Raw genomic sequence first — 22,554 nt, 5'->3', positions numbered from 1 at the left:
TTCTGAAAAATACCAACAGCCTCTTTATGAAGAACTAGCCTGCAATGTAAAAAATAAAGGAGGAATAAAGTGCTTGAACTAGCCATTTCCTTGCTTTAAATAGCTGGACAACAAACGAACATTTGCTTTGCAAAAGAATGGAAAGACAGTAAGTATAGAAAGATTATCTACGATCTGAAAATTACGAAGATACATCTATCATTGAAGTCATTAATCTGCACACCCAGATTGGGCAGTCATCTTGGTACCGTTTTATGAGCATTAGGAAGATAAATCCCTGCCTTGGAGGAACATCTACTCTCAGTACGTTTCCTTTCGGGATCTTAGAGCAATCTGCAAGCGGGATCTCTTTCGATTTCCCTAAGGGATTCTAATTCCAAGTGTTTAACCTCATCCACACATCCAGCCGCCACCAGGGTAAGAAGTAAATGTGACGGACTCGCACGAGGATTTACACACGGAACTCCAGTCGTGAATGCAGAAGTAAACATCCACAGTGGCATTTAACGCCCAAAGAAACGCGCAGAATACTACGGACGCGAGGGTTCACCCCTCGCTGACCACTGAGGACGCCAGGGGCCTTCCACATGGGCTGCTCTTCACCGGCACTCTTGAGGTGGAAAAAGTAACCGTGTCAACTCAACATTTTAGCGGCACAGAGGATAAACAGAACTTAGCGAGCGCTCTTCTTCCAGATCCTCCCGAGGTGTTGATAAAAACTGAGCTAGAGCAACGCCCCCCTAAAAGCACCCTCCTAGAAAGAATGAAATCTCGAAAACATCAGGCGGGCCGAGGCTGAGAAAAGCTGATGGAGCCCAATTCTCCGGAGGGGCCACAGGACTGGGAACCAGGAACGTGAGGTCGGGGTGGGGGTGGGGGTAGCCAAGTGAAATCTAACCCCAGAAATCACAACACAGGCCGCGCAGCCCGGGAGCCGAAGCTGGCGGGAAGCGAGCTCCCTCTCCGTTCCCGGGGCAAAGTCCAGAGGAGAGCGGCTCCGCACCGCGGACGCGAGAGGCGCCCCGAGTGCGTGCCTACCGAGGCGCGGGAGCCGCGGGAGAAGCCGCTGGAGAAGGAAGGGGAGGAGATCCCGGCAGACGGCCCTGGAAGAGGAGGGGGACTCAGGTTGGAAGCAGCGGCACTGTCTGAACGAGGGGGATTACCTAACTGTGACGACAGAGAAGTGTCTTCAGGCTCCAGCGATGGTCCCGACTGCGCAACGTGTGGTGTCTTCCCCGCTTAGCCCGCAGCAGCAACAGAACCAGCTCCTTCAGCCAGTCGCCATTTCCCGCCTACCGACCTGCTGCACCGCACGGACAGGGACCCGGATGGAAAGCGGCCTCTCCGCGCAGGCGCTCTGACTTCCTCCTCCCCCTCCCGCCACAATTCCGCGAGGTGGGAGGGAAGGAATGCGGGCGGCCACAGCGGCAAAAAAAGAGGAAAAAAAAACAACTTTTATTTCCGAGAAGAACGCCGGAGTTCCTGCCGCCGGGAGAAACTCGCGGGCTCGAATTCCTGACAAAAATTGAACGCAGGCCTTAGGACCAGATGAAATAAGAAGACCAAAGCCTATCAGGATACGCCGAGGGCCTGCGGGATATTTGTACTTCAGGGGCCGCCGTAGCTGGCTGTGTAGTGGTCGCAGGGGGAGTCGAGAGTAAAGCGTTGGGAGTGGAGAGGCGGGGAGCGAAGGACGGTTTTTCCTCCCGCTACTAACGGAACTGCTGGGGCAGAGCTGGGAGGGGGAGCGCGCCCTCGCCCGGGGGCGGGGCTTAGGGCGCGGCGCGCGCTCCGGCGGCTCGGGCTGGGGCAGCCGGCGCGCCAGGTGGGTGGAGCCAAGGGGCTGGCGGGACTAACGGCTTGGCGCGCTGGCGGAGGCAGTGCGTGGAGAGCGCTGCACGAGGTCGGGAGGAGAGGACTCTTCTTCTTTTCTGAGGTCCCGGTGGCCCCTAAGGGTCTTCTGTAAGCAGTTGCTCATAGATCTGTAATTACAAACCCACGCCCTTCGACAGCACGCGATGCCCGCGGTGGTTCTGCGATTATTCAGATTATTCAGACCAATGGGTTTCTACCTGCCGGCCTGGGTCAAGGGACCGTCAGCATCACAGGTCAAAAATGCATCCCCAGTGTCTAGTCCAAGTGGAATATGAATGAATATATATATATATATATATATAATATATATATATATATATAGTGGTTGGAAGTGTACTGTTTACTAAAACTCCAGCCACTCATAATTCAATCAGGAAATATTTATTGAGAAAGCGCAATGCTAGGACCATACTAGGTGCGGGGATGTAACAGTGAATGGACATTGCCTTCCCAGAATTCAGACTATCGAAGAAGACAGACAATCTAAATACAGTGTGATAGAATGACAGGCGTTGTAGAACACACGAGGGGTGCCGGTGAGGGGTTGGGAAGGCTTTTTTGAGATGACATCTAAGTGTGACATGAAGAATTGATGCTACAGGGGAAGAGTGTCTAGGTAAAGCAAACGGATGGGATGGGCCACATACGAGATTGCTTTGAGCAGGTGAGGAAGCAGTTCTGTGCACCGGATACAGAGAGATGAGGCTGGGAGGTAAACAGAGCATCCTCGTGAATCTGGTGGTTTCTCTCTCAGAGTGTGAGGAAGGTGGGCTGTCTTCTGAAAGCCTTCCACAGTACAGATCCTGCCAGAGCTCTGAGTTATTTGCACCCTAAATCTTTCTAGTACAAGAATGCTCTGAATGCACATTTATTGAGAGCCTGTGGTATACAGCGTGCAGAACTGGTAGTAGTCCACAAAATAAGATTTCTGAAAAACTAATTGGAAAGCAACAATTACTAATTACTATACCGTCTAGGCAGTGTGTATCATCAAAAGGAATATAAACTAAACAACTGCCCTAATTGATGACTAAAATAAATTTTAAATCAGGTAAAAATATATTTCTAAAAATACATTCCAAGTAGTAGTTATTTCAAGCTTTCAATCTTTTAAGACTTAAGTAAAATATGCCACTTACAAAGCACTTTCGTATGCATTTATATGCACTTTGATTCTCCCAACAAGCCTGTATTAGGTATAATCGGTCTCCCCACTCTTGAGTTAGACACTGACGGGTGTTTTTTGTTTGTTTGTTTTAAGGAGAGGGGAGACCATGGCTGGGTAGCTCAGGTTAGCGCATCCTCCAGATACACCAAAGTTGGGAGTTGAGTCCTGGTCAGGCACATACAAGAATCAACCAATGAATGCATAAGTAAGGGGAACAATAAAAATTGATGTTTCTCTCTCTCTAAAAAAAAAAAAATTTTTAAAGGAGGGCAGAGAAAAAAGATGCTTATCCAAAGATTATTTGTGGAAAATACTTAGCAAGGTGTGTTGTTTTTTTTTTTTTTGGTGCCTTAAATAGTAGTTAATATCATTAAGCTTCAGTAACAACTCTGTCCAAGATTTTAAAATAAGGTAAAGTTTCAAAAATATGAACTTAAAAATGAAGTCTTAAGTATATTTAGATGCAAAGCAGTAGCCACAAGGGAGAAAAACATAATGCAGAACAGTGGCGTGCATGCTTTTTAAGCTATTCAAAACTATTGTTATATGAAAACATTAATGAAATAGATAGTTCACTAAGTAAGTCATAGAAGTATCTTGGATCTGCAACAGAGTCTTTCAGTTGGACCCACATTCCAGAGTATATGAAATATATTTACATTTTTCACCAATATATAGGGCATTCCTATATTCTATCTCTGAGCTATATTTTTATCACTCTCTTATTTATCAATCACTAAGGATGTAATATAACTATTGAAATATCAGAGCTGTCACTTTGCTCCAATATTGTGACCACTTGATGTCAATGACCACCTAAAACTTAACATGGTCAAAACTAAATTCATTTTTTTTTCTCAAACCTGCTACTCTGTGTGTTCTCCACCTTACAGAATACAGTTTTTCTAAAACCTAGTGTCAAATTCATGATACGTATAATAAACAAAACCTTCAAAATATATCCTGAATCTGAACACTTTTCATCACTCTAGCTATCTTCCTAGTTCATTCTTGAACCTCCTTTAATCTTTCCAACACAGAAGCCAATTATTTTAAACCCTTTTAAAATTTTATTTATTATATATAGACAGAGATATAAACATTGATTTGTTGTTCCACTTATTTGTGCATTCATAGGTTGTTTCTTGTATGTGCCCTGACAAGAGATAGAACCTGCAACCTTGGCCTATGAGGACGACACTCTAACCAACTGAGCTACCTAACCAGGGACTATTTTAAACCTCTTTGTAAATCTGACATCCCCCTTAAAATCTAGTCTTTTACTATGCAAGGCCCTTTATTAGCCTACTTTTGGCTACAGCACTGACTACATTTCCTACGTCTTGCTCCTTGTACTCCAGTCATACTGACCAATGAACTGTTCTTTGAAAAAAATGTATTCCTGCTTCAAAAGCTTTGTATTTGGCCTTGCTGCTGTGGCTCAGTGGTTGAGCATCAACCTATGAACCAGGAGGTCACAGCTCGATTCCCCGGCATGTGCTTGGGTTGCTGGCTTGATCCCCAGTAGGGGGCATGCAGGAGGCAACAGATCATCATGGATGTTTCTATCTCTCTCTCCCTCTCCCTTCCTCTCTGAAGTCAATAAAATATATTATTTTTTTAAAAAGAGCTTTGTATTTGCTGTTTCCTCTGCCTCTAATGCTCTTTCTCTAGATCTGTACTATTCGATAGCCACTAGCCACGTATGGGTACTCAGCACCTGAAATGTGGCTAATGTGACTGAGAAACAATTTAAGCCTAGTTTTAATTAAATTTTAAAATTAATACATGAGTGACTAGCAAGGTTCCCATTTGGAGCGATGAAAACGTTCTGGAACTAGATAGTTGTGATGGTTTGCACAACATTGTGGATGTACATAATGCCACTGAATTGTACACTTTAAATGTAAATGTACAATGTTAAATTTTATATTTATGTATACTTGACTACAATTAAAAAATTGCTCCTTGGTGTTTACCCAAAGGAGTTGAAAATACATCAATGTTGATAGCAGCTTTATAATTGTCAAAACTTGGAGCAACCAAGGTATCCGTAAGTAGGTGAATAGATAAATTATGGTATATTCATACAATGGAATATTCAGCTAAAAAAAATGAGATTAAGCCATGAAGAGACATGGGGAATCTTAAATGCATATTACTAAATGAAAGAAGCCAACTTAAAAAGGCTGCATGAAGTATGATTCCAATTATCTGACATTTGGTAAAGATAAAACTATGGAGACAATGAAAAGATCAATGGTTATTAGGGTTTTAGGCTAAAGAAGGAGGAATAAGTGAAAGAGGAAATTTAGGGAAATGAAACTTCTGCCTACTACAATGGTGGTTTATGTCATTATATATATTCTGCGTACTATAATGGTGGGTATATGTCATTGTACATTTGTTCAAACCCATAGAATGCACAATACAAAGTCTGAGTTCTAATGTAAACTAAAAAATTTGGTTGATAACTATGTATCAATGTTGGCTTATTAATTACAACAAATAATTCTACACTGGTACAGGATGTTGATGGTGGGGAAAGCCAGGGGTGAGGAGGAGACTCTCTGTACTTTTTACCCAATTTTGCTATAAACTGCCCTAAAAAGTAAAGTCTATTGAAAAAAAGCTAATACATGATTGAGTCATTGAAAAACTTAAGTGTGCTTGAAACATGAATATGTGAATATTCTTACTCAACTATAAATGGAATGAATTCTAAATACTAATAAAATGTTTCCAATGACAATTTAGTGTCCAAATTGAGATGTGCTATAAATGAAATATATACATAGATTTCAGACTTAGTACAAAAGCATATAACATATTAAGAGTATTCCATATTGATTACATGTTAAAATGGTAATAGTTTAGATATGGGTTAAACATCAAAATTACATATTTTCAAAATGTGGCTACTAGAAAATTTAAAATTACATAGGTGGCCCTCCCTGATCATCCTATCTAAATACTAGTAGCACTCTTCCATCACTATTCTTTTATTGTGATTTATTTTTCTCATATCATTTATCACTGATTATAGAAAATATCTCTCTCTCCATGTGGCATATAAGTTCCATGAAGGCAGGGACTTTTTCATTATTGTATCCCCAGTACTCAGAACAGTTCTCTACACATATTAGGCACTCAATAAGTAATTGAAAGGATGATCATTGTTCTTTCATGATGGAATCTTTAGGTTTGTGTGTCAGAGTTGGGGTGTGAGGGTGGACAGCATCTTGAGGTTTCAAACATTTAAAGAATGAATCCCAAATCCACAATTCTAGGTCTCTCAACATTTCAACCCTCTATTTCCAAATACTTTATTCAACTACATTTGTAAGTCTTCAGGTTGTCTACTGCCATCTCTAATCTGCTATTAAACCCACCCAAGAATTTTTTTTAAAGATTTTTAATTGATTTTTAGAGAGAGAGGAAAGGAGAAACATCAAAGTGAGACCAAAACATTGATTGGCTGCCATGATCCATGTAACCCGGGCATGCATCATGACCAGGAATCAAACTAGCAACCTTTTTGGTGCATGGAACAATGCCCAACCAACTAAAGCCACACCAGCCAGGGCTTCCAATGAATTTTTTATTTCAGTTCTTGTATTTTGCAGTTCTAGGTTTTTTTTTTATGATTGTCATTTCTGTGCTGAGATTCTGTTCATTATTAAAATATTTTGTTTAATCTTTGAACATATTTTTATACCTGCATTAACAAATAACAAACAATATAAAAAGTAATAACAAAGGCCATGCCAGTATTTTAAAACTATGGATCACATATTTTTGTGCCTTTGTATGTCTTAATAATTTTTATTGAATACTGGACATTGTGCATATGTTGTAGAGATTCTGAACTCGGTTATCTTCTTTAAAGTAATAATTCTTGTTTTAGCAGGTACTTCAGTTACAGATTGTTTACTTTAAATTAGTATAGGCTTGGTTTTATGTTTTGTTATTCATGTCTGTGGGAAGCCTAAGGAGTTTCATAAGGTCCAATTTGGCAGGACAACACTTCCATACGCTGTCTTCTCTGACAATGTTGTCAGAGCATGTTAGGGAAGGTCTAGAGTAGGTCTTACTAAGGCATGGTTTTTACTATTAAGGTACTTTTCTAATATTTCAACTGCATGTCACAGTTGTTAAGGATATCTCCGCCTTGGCAGGCCCAGAAACTCAATGTCCCTTAGTACTGCTTTTATGTCAACACACTTGACCTTTGGTACCTCTGTTCCATTTTCAACTGTGTAGCAACTATCTGGTAAGCGTCAGATGGTCTTGCTCTTATATACAGCTCTGACTTGTGACCCCATATGGATTTCTGAGGCCACCTCTCTGAATAGCTCTCTTCTCGGATGCCAACCCCATAGATTCCAACTGCTTCAGCTGCTCCCCACTATGATCTCTGCCTTCTCAGCTCTGCACTCCAACCCATTTACACCATAGGAAGCTGTGGAGCTCAACTGCTTAAGTTTCCCTTCTCTTGGAAATTTGTTTTGTGCTGCCCCAAAACAGTTGCTCAATATATCTTATCCAGTTTTTATAGCTATTACTAATCTGGAAGGGCTAGTCAAGTTATTCAACCACAGACAGAAGCAGAAATACCCCCTTGTCTCAGATTTTCTGAAATGGAACTAAGCAAAGAGGAGCAGCCCCTCTCATATTTTCTTTGAAAATATGACCTGCTGGAAGTCTTGGTTAGAGCTTTGAATGAGGGAGCTGGTGTGAGAAAAGGAAGTAGAGAGAAACAGAAATGGAGTTGATGAAACAAATTTGGTAGCATTCAAGTCCTAGTTTCAATTGTTCTCAACTCCAGGAGACTTCTGCTCCTTATGCAGTTTGCTTATATAAACCATTAAACTTCCCTCTTTTTCTTGTATAGTTGATTGAATTTTTGTCTGGAACACTTACTGAGAAGAGTCTTTTAAAAGGAACTGCACAATTAGAACTGAATATTGATGAACCACATATGATGTTAAGACTTTGGAAATGTAATGATGTTTACAGTGTTTGATTGTCTTATTGGAGCCATTGAGTCAAACATGTGAGGGAAGAGAAGTTTCCAAGGTCAGCCATTATAGCAAGTGACGATCTCCCTCTAGTTTTGTGTGTGTGTATGTTAACAGATTCTCTGCCCTTATATTTTAGCAATTTTTGGTGTTACAGCATTATACAAATGAGAAGTCAAAAAGGCAAACAATCTTCAGATTTTTTTAAATAAAGGGACTTTATTTTTTTAAATGGTTTACCTTCTTTTTTAAAATCTTATATAAGGGTAATATGCAAATAGATCAAATGGCAAAACAACCGAACAACCAATCAAAGCGTAATATGCTAATGCTATGCTAAGGATGCTCAACAGCTTGCTATGATGTGCACTGACCACTAGGGGCAGACAGTCAACTGGTTGACCAGTCACTATGATGTGCACTGACCACCAGGGAGTAGATGTTCTGACGGGTAGGTTAACTTACTGCTGGGGTTTGGCTGATCAGGACTGAGCAAGATGGGCCGGACATGCCCTGGAGCCCTTCTGCAGGCCCTCCCCAGTCGATTCGTGCACCAGTGGGGGCCCTCAGCCTGGCCTGTGCCCTCTCACAGTCTGGGACCCCACAGGGGATGTTGGAGAGCTGGTTTCAGCATGATCACACAGGCCACTCCCCTTGGGAGGGCGCCAGATGCAGGGCTCATGGCTGGCGAGCGCTGCTGTGGCAGCGTGAGCCTTTCCCGATCAGGACTGATTGGGCGTGAGCTTGCGGCAGGCACAGTGGGGCCGGGATGAGCGGGAACGGCAGGTAGGAGCTGCAGGCAGCGTTGGACTGCGGGTTTCGGCTCAATCCCTGAAGGCCACCCAGTGGGACCCCACCCATGCACGAATTTGTGCACCGGGCCTCTAGTATTTATATTTTTTTAAATTTTATTTCAGAGAGGAAGGGAGAGGGAGAAAGAGATAGAAACATCAATGATGAGAATCATTGATTGGCTGCCTCCTGCACACCTCCTACTGGGGATTTAGCCTGGAACCCGGGCATGTGACCTTAACTGGAATCGAACCAAGGACCCTTCAGACTGTAGGCCATCGCTCTATCTGCTGAGCCAAACCAACTGGAGCAAAGGACATATTTCAGAAATCACTTTGAAGTCTGATTATGTATTTTCCCTAGAATCAACCTTTCATGTATATTTTATATTCTGCATTTTTTCTTTGTGGGTCAGTAGCAAGTGACCTGAATTGACAAGATTCTCCCTATATTACCCCTTCCATAACTCTTCAGCCTCATTTTTCTCCTCCTTGCTCATGATTTTCTAGATTCACAACTGTAATGTTTCAGTTAAGTAAAAACCTGAAAATTTGGAACCTTACAGACCTTGGAACCTTGTTTTATTTTTAATAGCTCTTATCACTATTTTAAATTACCTGGCTCATGTTGTTTACCTTGTGTATTGTCTGGCTGCTCCCCAGTTCAATGTAGTAAGTTTTATGAGGAAAGAAACCTGGTCTGTCTTATCCATGCAGATTCTTACTATTGTACCTAGAACAATGCTGGGCACATAGGAAGCATTCAATATCTATCATAATAAAAGCATAATTGCAAATTGACCAAAAGGCTGAACAGCAGAACGACGATCCGGATGACCTTCTGGATGAAGCCACAGCTGCGAAAGGCCTACTCTTGCACAAATTTCGTGCATCGGGCCTCTAGTTTGTTGAATAAACTAGCACAGTAAACAGTCCTGGTGTAAAAATTTCTGCCATTCTAAATTTATTCAAATTTTAATGTTAAAATGTAGCTATTTGCATCACTTAAGTGTGATGTGTGTATATATTATCAGATCAGCAAAATAGTAAAACAAGTTTAATTTTTAATTTATTAGAACCCAGTGATGATTTCAAAAGCAGTTTTCATCAAATTAACACTTAATTCAGGGCAAAAATACATTTAAAAAACCTAAATCTTAAGGCAGAAGTAAAACATTATAAAATCAGCATGTCTAATACAGACTGTAGAATGTCAGAATTTTAAGAGATTCACATAGTATTTTATAGCATTTAAATGTTAATACAGTTGGAAATATTACCAATTGGTTCAAGATTTCTCATTTTATAAAATGTATAGACTGCTAACTGAAGAAATTTTGCAGTGTAAGTAACAACTATCTTACAACCAAATAATTGTTTTTATGACAAAATAACTAAGGCAGGAAATTTCACTGTTTCCATTTGCAAAAATTTTACAGTATTAAACAAAAAGTATTTCTAGGAGTATGTTTTAGATTCATCTTCCCACTCTAACACCTAGAAGTTATACATTAATTCCCTTTAACTCCATTTAAAAAAAAAATCCATGAACTATCATACCAATTCATTTATAATCCTGACTCTACTCATAGCAAAGGCATGAACTGCTTACTTTGATATGGTAGAAAAAACAATTTTAGTAAATCACTATATCTTGTCCTAGTTGCTTAATAATTTCTGAACCCAAGTTTAATAATTTTTGTACCTCCAATAAGTGATAACCTTTTCTTTAAAAAAAATCTCTATAAATGTGAATTTTGGCTAGAACCTGAGTAAAGGGGGAAGAAAGCATTTAATGTTTATGTGCAATTACCAGTAACCCTTCTGAAACACAAAGTTAGCATCCTTAAATTTCTCCTTATGATCAAAACTTTTTATTTTGGGGGTGGAGGGGTTAGATTTAGAAGTGTTTTAACTCAGAAAACAAGAATTAGCTACATATTCTATTGAAAAGTGTCAAAAAAAGACAAATGCATTTAAAATAATTTTGTAAAATTAGCAAATATGAGGTTTATGGGTTCTTAACTAACATTTAAGTAATTACAAAGATTCATCTTTATTACAAACTTTTAAGCTACTTTAATAAAATGGCTGTAGACCTCACTGTACTTCTATTTATCTGTGCAATAATAAAAATCTGTTAAAAGTCCTTATTTAGTAATTCAGAAAAAGTCTAGTCAAATAATATCACTAAAACTACCAGAGAAGCTTTGAAATACTGATTGCAGATTCATTTCAAAGTTGACTTAACCTCTTTTAGAATATGGCATTTAAATAAATATATTCACTAACTTGAACTCTGAAAATTTAAAAATTTTAGCCAGTCCTGATTATAGTTAAACAGTACTGGTATTATGTGAAAAAAAAAATATTGTCAATCATGCATTTCACAAGTTCATGAACTAAGTAAGGTATAACTCATAAATATTATTATGTCTTTGCAGGTTATCTCAACTTTCATCAGGCCTCACCTGAAAGCTTACCTGCCAAAACACACCAGCACTCATCCTATATAATAAAAGACTAATAAGCAAATCGACCGAACAGCGGAACGACTGGTTGCTATGACATGCACTGACCACCAGGGGGCAGACGCTCAATGCAGGAGCTACCCCCTGGTGGTCATGCACTCCCACAGGGGGAGCGCCGCTCAGACAGAAGCCAGGCTCACAGCTGGCGAGCGCCACAGCGGTGGCGGGTGCCTCTCCTGCCTCCGCTGTCGGACATCCCCCAAGGACTTCCAGACTGCGAGAGGGCACAAGCTGGGCTGAGGGACCCCCTCCTCGAGTTCCGAATTTCATGCACTGGGCCTCTAGTGTAAAATAAAAGGAGTAGGGAAGTGATTTTGTACACATGGTGCCCAGTGTTTGGCTTCTAGGTTCCTGTTTTTTATCTAACTATTGTAGGTATAATTTCTGGAAGAGCATGTGATAAGGGGTGGGAACAGAACACCAGTTGAGTTAACAAGAATAAGTGCATAAAATGTTTTTAAGCTGAATAATTAACTATTCTCACTGTGGTTATGTTATGTGCAACTTATATAAACTGTACAACCATTTTTTCCTGTTTGTCCATTTGAGTAAAGAATTAGGCTCAATAAAATGTAAAATATATATTAGTTTGCTTTAAACGCAAAGACTACAGTTTGTTTACTTTGTTTTTGGCTCAACTGTAATACAACCAAAAAGGTCTCTGCATTAATTATACAATATGACAAAGTTCACATATGTACATGGGTACATTCCTTCATTAAATTTTTCCTTAAGTTTAACTCAATGTATCTTTATAACTGATACAACTGATCTTTACAGCAAAAGTCAAAAAGGACAAAGTAGAAATGATTCCATTTTACAGCACTTTAGGTTTTCTAAAGTTTCCTTTAGGTTTTAAAGGACATCATTTAAACGTTTTCCATAGTCTGCAGGATCCATTTGAAGTTCTCGTTCTTCATCATCTGAAAGGGAAATAATTATGTATCAAGAATATTGTTCATAAAATCATTTGCAGAAATCCAATTTTAAAAAGTCTCTTTTTTTCTCAGGAATTTTTCTTCTTTTTAAGGTAGTTTTCTGCTCATTATTTTACACAGTCTGCAAATAGTGTTCTATTTCTCAGTTGCTTGGCTAAAGAGGGAAAAGTCTGTAACTATTTTGGAAGATTACTTCATTTTAACAAATCTTTTAATAATAGATTGGAAAGATGGATGGATGGATAGATGGATGGATGGATGGAAGGAAGGGAGGGAGGGAGGGAGGGAGGGAGGTAGATAAATATAGTCAGCAAAACTTTGGGAACCCACAAACATTGAGAAGGTGATCCTTTTGTATATTATTTCTATATAAATGAAGTCATTTTAATTAAAGCTTTGGTAGAAACTTCTATGTATACTTTTTTCATGTCTTTAAAAATAACCTTTTTTAAATTATAAAATTAATCCTTAGTCATCAGATAAAAATTAGAAGATAAACATTACTCATAATCCTAACATTTTAGTGAATTTCTTTGCTTCTCTGCAAAGAGTTTACTAGTTAATTTCTTAAATAGAGTATACAAACCAAAACTTAATCTTTTCTTTACCAAAAAGAAAATATTTTTTTTAAATATATTTTATTGATTTTTTACAGAGAGGAAGGGAGAGAGATAGAGAGCTAGAAACATCGATGAGAGAGAAACATCGATCAGCTGCCTGCTGCACATCTCCCACTGGGGATGTGCCCGCAACCCAGGTACATGCCCTTGACAGGAATCGAACCTGGGACCTTTCAGTCCGCAGGCCGACGCTCTATCCACTGAGCCAAACCGGTTTCGGCAAGAAAATATTTATTACATAATATTGTTAGACAGTAATATCCCTAAAGTCACTGAGTAACTATATATATATTTGGCTGGGGGTGTTAATTCTCACCTGAGGATATTTTTTTCCATTGATTTTTAGAGAGAATGGAGGTGGGGGAAGGAGGAAGGGAGATGTGACACTTTGATTGGTTGCTTCCCACAAACTCTCTGATTGGGACTAGGGATTGAAACTGCAACCCAGGTATATGCCCTTTCTAGGAATTGAACCCACAACCCTTCGTTGTACTAGCCAATGCTTTAACCAGTGAACAAACTGGCCAGGGCGAGTAGCTATATGAAGCAACTCTACATAGTGCTTTGGAGTTTGACTTATTTGGCTACTCACAGGTTTTCCTGGGTCCTTTATAGGTATCACCTGTCACTTCACATTACTGTCAGTTTATCCTATATAATAAAGAGCTAATATGCAAATGGCCATCACGTTCTCACGCCATCACGCTGTAACGGCTCAGACACTCAACACTGGGGAGAGAGGAATGGGGACCAGACTGGCACAAATGAGCTTGCGAGAGAGAAATGGGGACCAGCCAGGCTGCGGTCCGGGAGAGGGACAAGCCGCCTGCCACATGGTCCCAGGAGCCAGCAGCTGTGCCTGCGCCTGCAGCCTGGGAGAGGGATAAGCTGCATGCTCCACGGTCCCGGGTGCCATGCGGCTGGGCTGCAGCCCGGGAGAGGGACAAGCCGCCTGCCCAGCAGTCCTGGGCGCCAGCGGCTGTGCCCGCAGCCCAGGAGAGGGATAAACCGCCCACCCCACGGTCACGGGTGCCTGTGGCTGCGGCCCAGGCGAAGCTGCCTGCCCATGGTCCCCTGCAGCTGCGGCCGGCCCAGGTGAAGCTGGCCTGGGTCCTGGGTGCCTGTGGCCGGCCAGAGGGAGGAAAGCCTGGGTCCCAGGTGCCTGCGACCAACTGGAGGAGGGAATCCTGGGTCCCTGGTGTGGGGCGAGGCAGAGGTGGTTAGGGGCGATCAGGCCAGCAGAGGAGAAGTTAGGGGAGATCAGGCCAGTAGGGGCGATCAGGCAGGCAGACAGAGGTAGTTAGGGGCGATCAGGCAGGCAGGGGTTGTTAGGGACGATCAGGCAGGCAGAGGTTGTTAGGGACGATCAGGCAGGCAGGCAGAGGGGTTAGGGGTGATCAGGCAGGCAGGCAGGTGAGCGGTTAGGAGCCAGCAGTTCTGGATTGCGAGAGGCAGTCAGACATCCCCCGAGGGGTCCCGGATTGGAGAGGGTGCAGGCTGGGCTGAGGGACCTGACCTCCCCCTGTACAAGAATTTCGTGCACCAGCCCTCTAGTCTGTCAATAATAATCCTTCTTTCCTAATTTTGCTACAAACTACAGGTTTTGAAATAAGACTGCTCAGAGTACTAAAATATTAGAACAAGAATGAAAAGTATTTTGCCCTGGTAGGTTGCTCAGTGGTTAGAGCATTGGCCTGTGGACTGAAGAGTGATAGGTTCGATTTCTGGTCAAGGTCATGTACCTTGGTTGCAGGCTCAACACCCAGCCCTGGTCAGGATGAATGCAAGAGGCAACCAATCAATGTGTCTCACGTTGATGTTTCTCTCTCCTCCCTCTTTCCTCTCTCTCTTTTCTCTTCTCTCTCTCTGTCTCTCTCCCTCTCCCTCTGTCTTCCCTTCCTTCACACTCTCTCTAAAAAAAATAATAATAATAATGGAAAAAAATATCTTCAAGTGAGGATTAAAATTAAAAAAAGAAAGAAAAGTATTTCAATCAGAGCCTAAGAGGCTCCCTTTTTAGTACATAGCTTTTAATGATATCTTTTGGCTCCTGCAGTCTTAAAAAATGACTTCTCTTACTTTCTGGTTCATGTTACAGTTACCCAATAGCTTAGTTTTTGATAGATTAAGGTGTTACTATCTAGAAATATAATTTAATTCAACAAACACAGAGTGTTACAGTGTGAAAGACCCTGTTCTAAGTGCTGAACAAATATTTAAATCATATAACCCACATAACTGTTGAATTAGATAACTATATCTATCCTTATTTGACAGATGAGAAAACTGAGGCATAGAGGTTACATAATTCACAAGGTGACACAGTTGGGATTCAAATCCAGGCAGTCTTGGCTTAGAATCAGGCATTTAAGCACTGTGCTAAGCTCCTTTTATAGATATATTTAGTAATATGCATTGCATATTCTATTAATCAAATTAGGAACTTCTTTGAGATTAAAGATAAGAGTACAGGGAATTTGTAAACGTCCATCTCCTTGTTACAATGAAGAAGGGATTAAACAGGGGTCCTTAAACTATGGCCCGAGGGCCACATGCAAATACAAATATTGTATTTGTTCCCGTTTTGTTTTTTTACTTCAAAATAAGATATGTGCAGTGTGCATAGGAATTTGTTCATAGTTTTTTTTTTAAACTATAGTCCGGCCCTCCAACAGTCTGAGGGACAGTGAACTGGCCCCCTGTTTAAAAAGTTTGAGGACCCCTGGATTAAAAGATATATCCATCAGATGTGCAGTCTTTCCAAAGTAGATCTTTAAGAAGTCAGGAAAAATATTTTTACACTAATGTAAATAAAATATTTCTTTTAGGATGCTTCAGGAAACCAGGAACTAAAAGCCAAAATAAACCAGGACTGTAAACACAGGAAAATTAGGCTTCACTTAATTCTATAAGAAAACACTATGTATACAGTGTTGACTCAAATGATTAATACATATGAACAGGCATCAGAGATAAAGCTGGAACCCTTCAGCTCTCTATTGGTAGAGATGCTACCCAAATCTGCATTTTATAAACCAGAGTTTTGGAGACCAAAGCCAGAGTGTTTTGGAGACCAAAGTCAGAGCTGAAGCCCAAATCTCAGTCCTGCAGCTGGAATCTCTAATACTAGGTATACAAGGGAAAACTCCTAATACTAGAGAGAGCAGAGAAGAGTCCCTATGGCTAGAACCTTGTTTAGATATCTCTAGCTGCAGAGTCTTGATGGCTGGAGTAGTTTCCATTTTCTTTCCTGAGTTTGGGAAAAGATGTACGTCAGGCATGCTAAAATCTGAAACACATTTCCCATAAGACTTGTGTTATATGTAGTGATTCCACTGTGAATGTAACCACAGCATTTTAGCACTGAGAACACTTGTTAAGTACTCTCACATTACAGATGAATAAATTTTGGCCCAGAGAGTTTAAGTGACTTGAAAAGCAATACACAGCTGATCTCCTAACTCTCAGGCTAATGTGTTTTTCCACTCTACTGCCTACTTTGGCTACAAGTACAAACTGGGCTGGGAACTCAACCATTATTTCTACAATGAAGCTATGAAGAAATACTTTTAAATTCCAAGTATTCAAACTTAATTAGGGAATAGCCACAATTTCCTCTCCACACTTTTTGAACAATTAATACTTTACCTAAAAATTTTAAACGTGAAACATTTTTAATCATGAAAATGTGTTTAAAATTATTTGGGTCTCCCATATTTCTTTTCTGTCATCTCACCCAAACTTATTCCTCTTTATTTGCTGGAGTTGATGTTCTTGCATCTTTCTGTTCCCTATAATAAGAGAGTCCCCTTGGTAGCTGCCCTTTCCTCGGCTGCTATCATTAGTGAACCCCCAAATGGGACAAAAATGTTAAATGGCAAACCCCAGCTCAAGTAAAATTCACTTGCAAATGAAGAAACCCAAAAATTGACCAATCCCCTCCCTACTTCACTGAGGATATCATCCTAGATCATTTATTTATATTCCTTAGAATCAATAGATTAATTTTCTTGTGAAAGTAAAGGCAGGCAGCATGAGGGTAATGAGGACCTACAGTGGACAGTGGCAATGAGAACTGAGGGTAAGAGAGAAAGACGGGTACTGGAGAGAGAGAGAGAGAGAGAGAGAGAGAGAGAGAGAGAGAGAGAGAGAGAGAAGGCGATGAAGAGAAATGTACCTGCTATGGATAAAAATATTAAACTGAAGTTTTGTGATAAAAGTCATTACCTTTAAGACAGCCAAAATATAAGAAATGATTTTCAATTATAGTTGAAATTAATTGTTCTAATGAAAACCTAAAATTATCTGAGACAGAAGCCCTTCTGAAAGAAAACTAGAAATGTTTAAAGTGTAAACCAAGCAAGCTTATTAAGACCAGAAGTAAGTTAAAGGGTTATTACTCTAGTCACAGTTATAAGAATAAAAATTAAATGAGAAAAGGATAAAAGTATTAGTTAACAACATTTACTGAGCACCCTATGTGTGCTAAAAACTATGGGTGGTAGGGAGGAATATGAAGGCAGAAAAAGATACAAACAAAATAGAAGGCAAAATAAATGAAAATTCCTGCCCTCTAAGGGCTTACATTCTAATTGGTGATATGATCTAAATATATGTAATGCAACATTATAAATAACTGCAAATAAGTATAACTCGAACAAATCACAAAAGTAGTAAGAAAAAATGGTAAGATTTATGAAAATGGATAAGAGTATAGAAGAAGTGAGTATAATTTATTCAAAAGACCAAAAAGTGAGTTCTCATTAACAAATCCTTAACTACTAACATTTATTAATCTCTTTCTATTCCCAATAACCATTCTTCTAAAACTAGAATGGGCTATCAAAACAGTGCCTAGGAGGAAGTCAGAGTCTTTGGTTTCCCTTTTTCTATTAAATAAGTAGTATTCTAGGACAACTACATTTTCTTCTGAGTTTTATCAGAACAACTCTTGTTATGAACCTAAATAAAATTTAATTACCTTAAAAAGAGTTAAGGAGTAAATCAAGACAGTTACATTGGGAAAATATTGCATGCATAATATTATAAAATCTAAAACACACACATTAACTTTATAATCAACTTTTATAGAAAAAAGAAAAGCTCCACAAATACTACTAAGTGATGTAAGCAGGCAGAAAACAGGCCTTCACACTTGCAAAGAAGCAACACACACTAATATGCATGCACACAGGTAGATTCTGAACTTTCACTAAATTAAAAGCTCAGAAGTAACACAGTTAACAAGGAAAATATGTTGAATCTGTGTATTAAACATAAAACAGATAAATCTTCACAAACTGTTAAAAATAAATTTTAAACCTCAGAAAAAATTTTTGAAAACAAACTTTCTATGCTGAATCAGTAGTAAAATAATTGTATCTTCAGTGTAGAGGAGACTATTTCCTTTGCAGCTTCCCTGATAACAAAAAGGCTGTCTGATCCATATTTGTACCTAGAATAACTGAAATGCTTTCAGATGAGAAACTGAAAAGGGGAATTATTTTCTGGGAGTACTTGTCTAGGACCATTTTAAACAATTTAATTCTAAAATTTCTCAAGATTCTGAGTTTCAAATTGTGTCTATATCAATAACACATATAACTACAATTGATAACAATTAAAATAATTTATTTATAAATTTATTCATACCACTATCATAAAATTGTTTTCAAAATACAATTGAAAAACTGCACTGAACCTCTTTGTATTAAGACTGTACTGCTACTAATAAGTGGGAAAATTCTACACAAATTCAACCAAATTGGATTGGTGGGTTTCATGGTCACAGCATGGAAGCCAGGCCCACGCTCACCTTGGACGTCTTCCTCTCCACCATCACCATCTTCTTCCTCATTGTAAGCCAGCTCAGCCTGCTTGTCTGCCTCATACTCACCTACGTTACCATCATCCCCATTATAATCCGCCAGTTTAGAGCCATGCTGCGGATCAACAGGGGATTCATTCTCATCAAAGAATCGGCCTGTGAAGTAGGTAGAGGATTAATTCCAGAGTAAAAAGAAAAGAAAAGAAGGGAGGGACCTGTACTGAAGGCAGATCAGAAAGTAGTCAAGTGAAACCTGGGAACTTTCACGACACTGGTTATACAGATATATTTTGTGAAAGTTATTCAAGACAAAAGGAAATAAGAATGGAAAGAGAAAATAATTTTTATTTAAGAAGTTTTGTGTGGCTCAGTGATTGAGTGTCAACTCATAACCAAGAGGTCACCAGTTCGATTCCTGGTCAAGGCACATCCCCAGTGAGGGGTGGGCAGGAAGAAGCTAATGCATGATTCTCTCTCATTGTTGAGTATCTCTCTTTCCCTCTCCCTTCCTCTTTCTCTAAAAATCAATAAAAACATATTTTTTAAAAAAATTTTCTTTTGTTTTAATTTTAGTAAGGTTATAATGTTTTCTTAAAGAAAAGGGTACCATATTCAGGATTGTTTTCCTAATAACCAAGGACTTCTCTGATATAAGTATTTGTCTAATTTAACACTTTAAGAGAATACTTTTATTACTAGATAAAATGCATATTTGAAATTTGCAGTCATTTATTGCTTTATGAAATAGCACTTTCCTGAATAATTTTGGCAACTTTTTCATTTAAAAATAAACAACTACACAGACTAACTTTTTTTTTTGATACTAAGAGAAACTGACACACCTGAGAACTATCTTTTTTTAAAAAAAATATGTTTTTATTGATTTTAGAGAGAGAGGAAGAGAGAGGGATAGAAACATCAATGAGATGAAAGAGAAACATCAATCGGCTGCCTCCCACATGCCTCCTACTGGAGATCAAACCCACAACCTGGTGACCTCTTGGTTCATGGGTCAACACTCAACCACTGAGCCACACTGGCCGAGCCTGAGAACTATCTTAAGTTCCTCCAGTAACAGTGATTCACTATAGGCATGAATTGATTTCCAAGGAGGGATGGCAGAGAGAGTAAACTATGAGAATCCCTAGTGGTATGTGTTTTGAAAAAACAACCCAATTACTTATGACTTATTCTTTCCCATTTCCTAAAAGTCAATGGTAGAAGAAACTTAAGAAAGTTGACCTACATGAAGCTGTGATATTGTACACATTAATAACAACTAGAAACCAAGAAGAGCAACAGATATAACACCTACACTAGAAAGCTATTAACAACCAGGCAGTGAAAATAAAAATGTTAGACAAACTAAGATCTGACTCACAAACACAAGTTAAACTCTACTTTGACATTAAATTTAAGCACCACAAAAAAAAAATTTTATTCCAATCCCTAAAATATGACATTAACTTCCTCATGGTGTAGGAATTGAAGACTTCAAAAAAATTATAACAACTTTCTGTAATAGGTCTAAAATTTTTGGAATTATACTATAAAAATTTACATTGCAATGAGACAATCAGAAAAAAAAAACTTCCTCTGCTTGGAAAGAAAGGTTAAGTGCAAATGAAAAGAAAAATATGGAGGTATTGGCTAATTCTATAGATGGTTCAACACATCATCAGGCCAATATATTTCTTTCTCTTTAAAATGTACTTATTAAATTTATAGGGGTGACACTGGTCCACATGAACATATAGGTTCAGGTGTGGGTCTCTATGTTACAAGATCTATATGTTATTCCATGTGCCCACCACCTAAAGTCAAATCTTCTCCCATCACCATATATTAGGAGCCTCTTCTCCCGCTACCCCCTTCCCTCTGGCAATCACCACGCTGCTGTTTGTATTCACGAGTTTCAGTCTTATATCCCACATCTGAGCGAAATCATATAGTTCTTAGCTTTTTCTGACTGACTAATATTTCACTTAGCATAGGTTTTCAAAGTCCATCCATGTTGTTGCAAATGGCGTTATTTCATCCCTTCTTATGGCTGAGTAGTATTCCATTGTGCACATGTACTATGTCTTCTTTATCTAGTCTTCTATTACAGGACACTTTGGTTGTTGCCATGTCTTGGCCAGACATGTAATCCCATAAAAATCCCAATTCTATTTAAATAATGCTGCAATGAATATAGGGATGCATATATCTTTGCAAATACATGATTTCGAGTTTTTCGGGTATATACCCAGGAGAGGGATTGCTGGGTTGTATTGTAGCTCTATTCCTGATTTTTTGAGGAATTGCCAGACTGCTTTCTAGAGTGACTGTACCAGTCTACATTCCCACCAGCAGTGAATGAGGGTTCCCTTTTTTCCACAACCTCCCCAACACTTATTGCTTGTCCTATATAATAAAAGCCTAATATGCTAAATGTCTGGTCATCCGTTCAACCAATCAAAGCATAATATGCTAATGATATGCTAAGGCTGCTCAACCACTCACTATGACATGCACTGACAACCAGGGGGCAGACAGTTGACCGATCGACCAGTTGCTATGATGTGTACTGACCACCAGGGGCAGACACTCCAATTGGTAGGTTAGCTTGCTGCTGGAGTCCGGCCAATTGGGACTGAGCAAGATGGGCCAGACATGCCCTGGAGCCCTCCTGTGGACCCTCCCTAGCTGGCCAACCTCCTGTGTTCCTCCCCAGCCCCGATCGTGCACTGGTGGAACCCCTCAAGGGATGTTGGAGAGCCGGTTTCAGCCCAATCCCGCAGGCCAGGCCAAGGGACCCACTGGTGCATGAATTCGTGCACTGGGCCTCTAGTCTTGTTGATAATGGCCACTCTAACAAGTGTAAGGTGGTATCTCATTGTAGTGTTTTTTTAATTTCTGTGTGTGTGTTTTGTGTGTGTGTGTTTGAATCCTCACCCGAGGATATTTTTCCATTGATTTTTAGAGGGAGTGGAAGGGAGGGGGAGAGACAGAGAGAGAGAAACATTGATGTGAGAGAGACACATCAATTGGTTGCCTCCTGCAAGTGAACTGCTGGGGATCGAGCCTGCAACTGAGGTATTTGCCCTTAAGAGGGAATCAAACTTGCAATCCTTCAGTCCTGAGGCCAATGTTCTATTCACTGAGCCAAACTTGGCTCATTGTAGTTTTGATTTACATTTCCCTAATTGCCAGTGAGGTTGAACATGTTTTCATATATCTATTGGCTGTTTGATGTCTTCTTGGGAGAGGGGTATTTCCAGGTCCTCTGCCCACATTTGGATTGGGTAGTTTGTTTAGTGTTGAGTTTTATGAGTTCTTTATCTATTTTGGAAATTAAACCTTTGTTGGAGCTACTATTTGCAAATATCATCTCCCACCTGGCTGGCTGCTTCTTTGTTTTGTTGTCAGCTTCTTTCATGGTGCAGAAGCTTTTTAGTTTGATATAGTCCCATTCATTTATCTTTGCCTTTACTTCCCTTGCCTTTGGGGTAAGTTCATAAAATGTTCTCTATGACCAAGGTCCATAAGTTTAGTACCTATATTTTCTTCTATGTAATTTATTGTTTTGGGTCTTATATTTAGGTCTTTTATCCATTTTGAATTAATTTTTGTAATCCAGTTTCATTCATTTGCATGTGACTTTTCTCCTAGCAACATTTATTGAAGAACTCTTTTCACTCCATTGTGTGCTTCTGGCTCCTTTGTCAAAAATTATCTGTCCATATACATGTGGTTTTATAGCTGGGCTCTCTAGTCTGTTCCTTTGATCTGTGTGTCGGT

General features: G+C 39.6%; 2 protein-coding genes across 10 annotated transcripts in view; both read right to left on the bottom strand.

The window, feature by feature from the left end:
• CTDSPL2 (CTD small phosphatase like 2) overlaps positions 1–1,723 on the bottom strand; it is a 92,755-nt gene extending 91,032 nt beyond the window's left edge. For 4 of the 8 annotated variants that reach the window (XR_002830350.1, XM_006093123.3, XM_023757596.1 and 1 more), the window contains exon 1: positions 1,164–1,721. The gene's annotated coding sequence lies outside the window, so the exon portion shown is untranslated. Of the gene's footprint in view, positions 1–1,163 lie in introns of all 8 variants that reach the window. The other 4 variants (XM_006093121.3, XM_006093122.3, XM_023757597.1 and 1 more) reach the window with 3 other exon arrangements.
• A 10,243-nt stretch (positions 1,724–11,966) lies between these two features.
• CASC4 (cancer susceptibility 4) overlaps positions 11,967–22,554 on the bottom strand; it is an 89,908-nt gene continuing 79,320 nt past the window's right edge. Inside the window, exons 9-10 of one of the 2 annotated variants that reach the window (XM_006093119.3) lie at positions 18,760–18,927; positions 11,967–12,309 (exon numbers count right to left, since the gene is read on the bottom strand). In XM_006093119.3, the coding sequence (XP_006093181.1) occupies positions 12,242–12,309; positions 18,760–18,927 (236 nt within the window). In that variant the 3' untranslated portion in view covers positions 11,967–12,241. The remainder of the gene's footprint in view (positions 12,310–18,759; positions 18,928–22,554) is intronic. The other variant, XM_006093120.3, reaches the window with a different exon arrangement.

This window comes from Myotis lucifugus, unplaced genomic scaffold (genome assembly GCF_000147115.1).
Source record: "Myotis lucifugus unplaced genomic scaffold, Myoluc2.0 scaffold_109, whole genome shotgun sequence".
In the NCBI taxonomy this organism is placed as follows: Eukaryota; Metazoa; Chordata; class Mammalia; order Chiroptera; family Vespertilionidae; genus Myotis; species Myotis lucifugus.
Note: the sequence above shows the minus strand (reverse complement) of the source record. Positions and strands in the feature narration are given on the sequence as shown.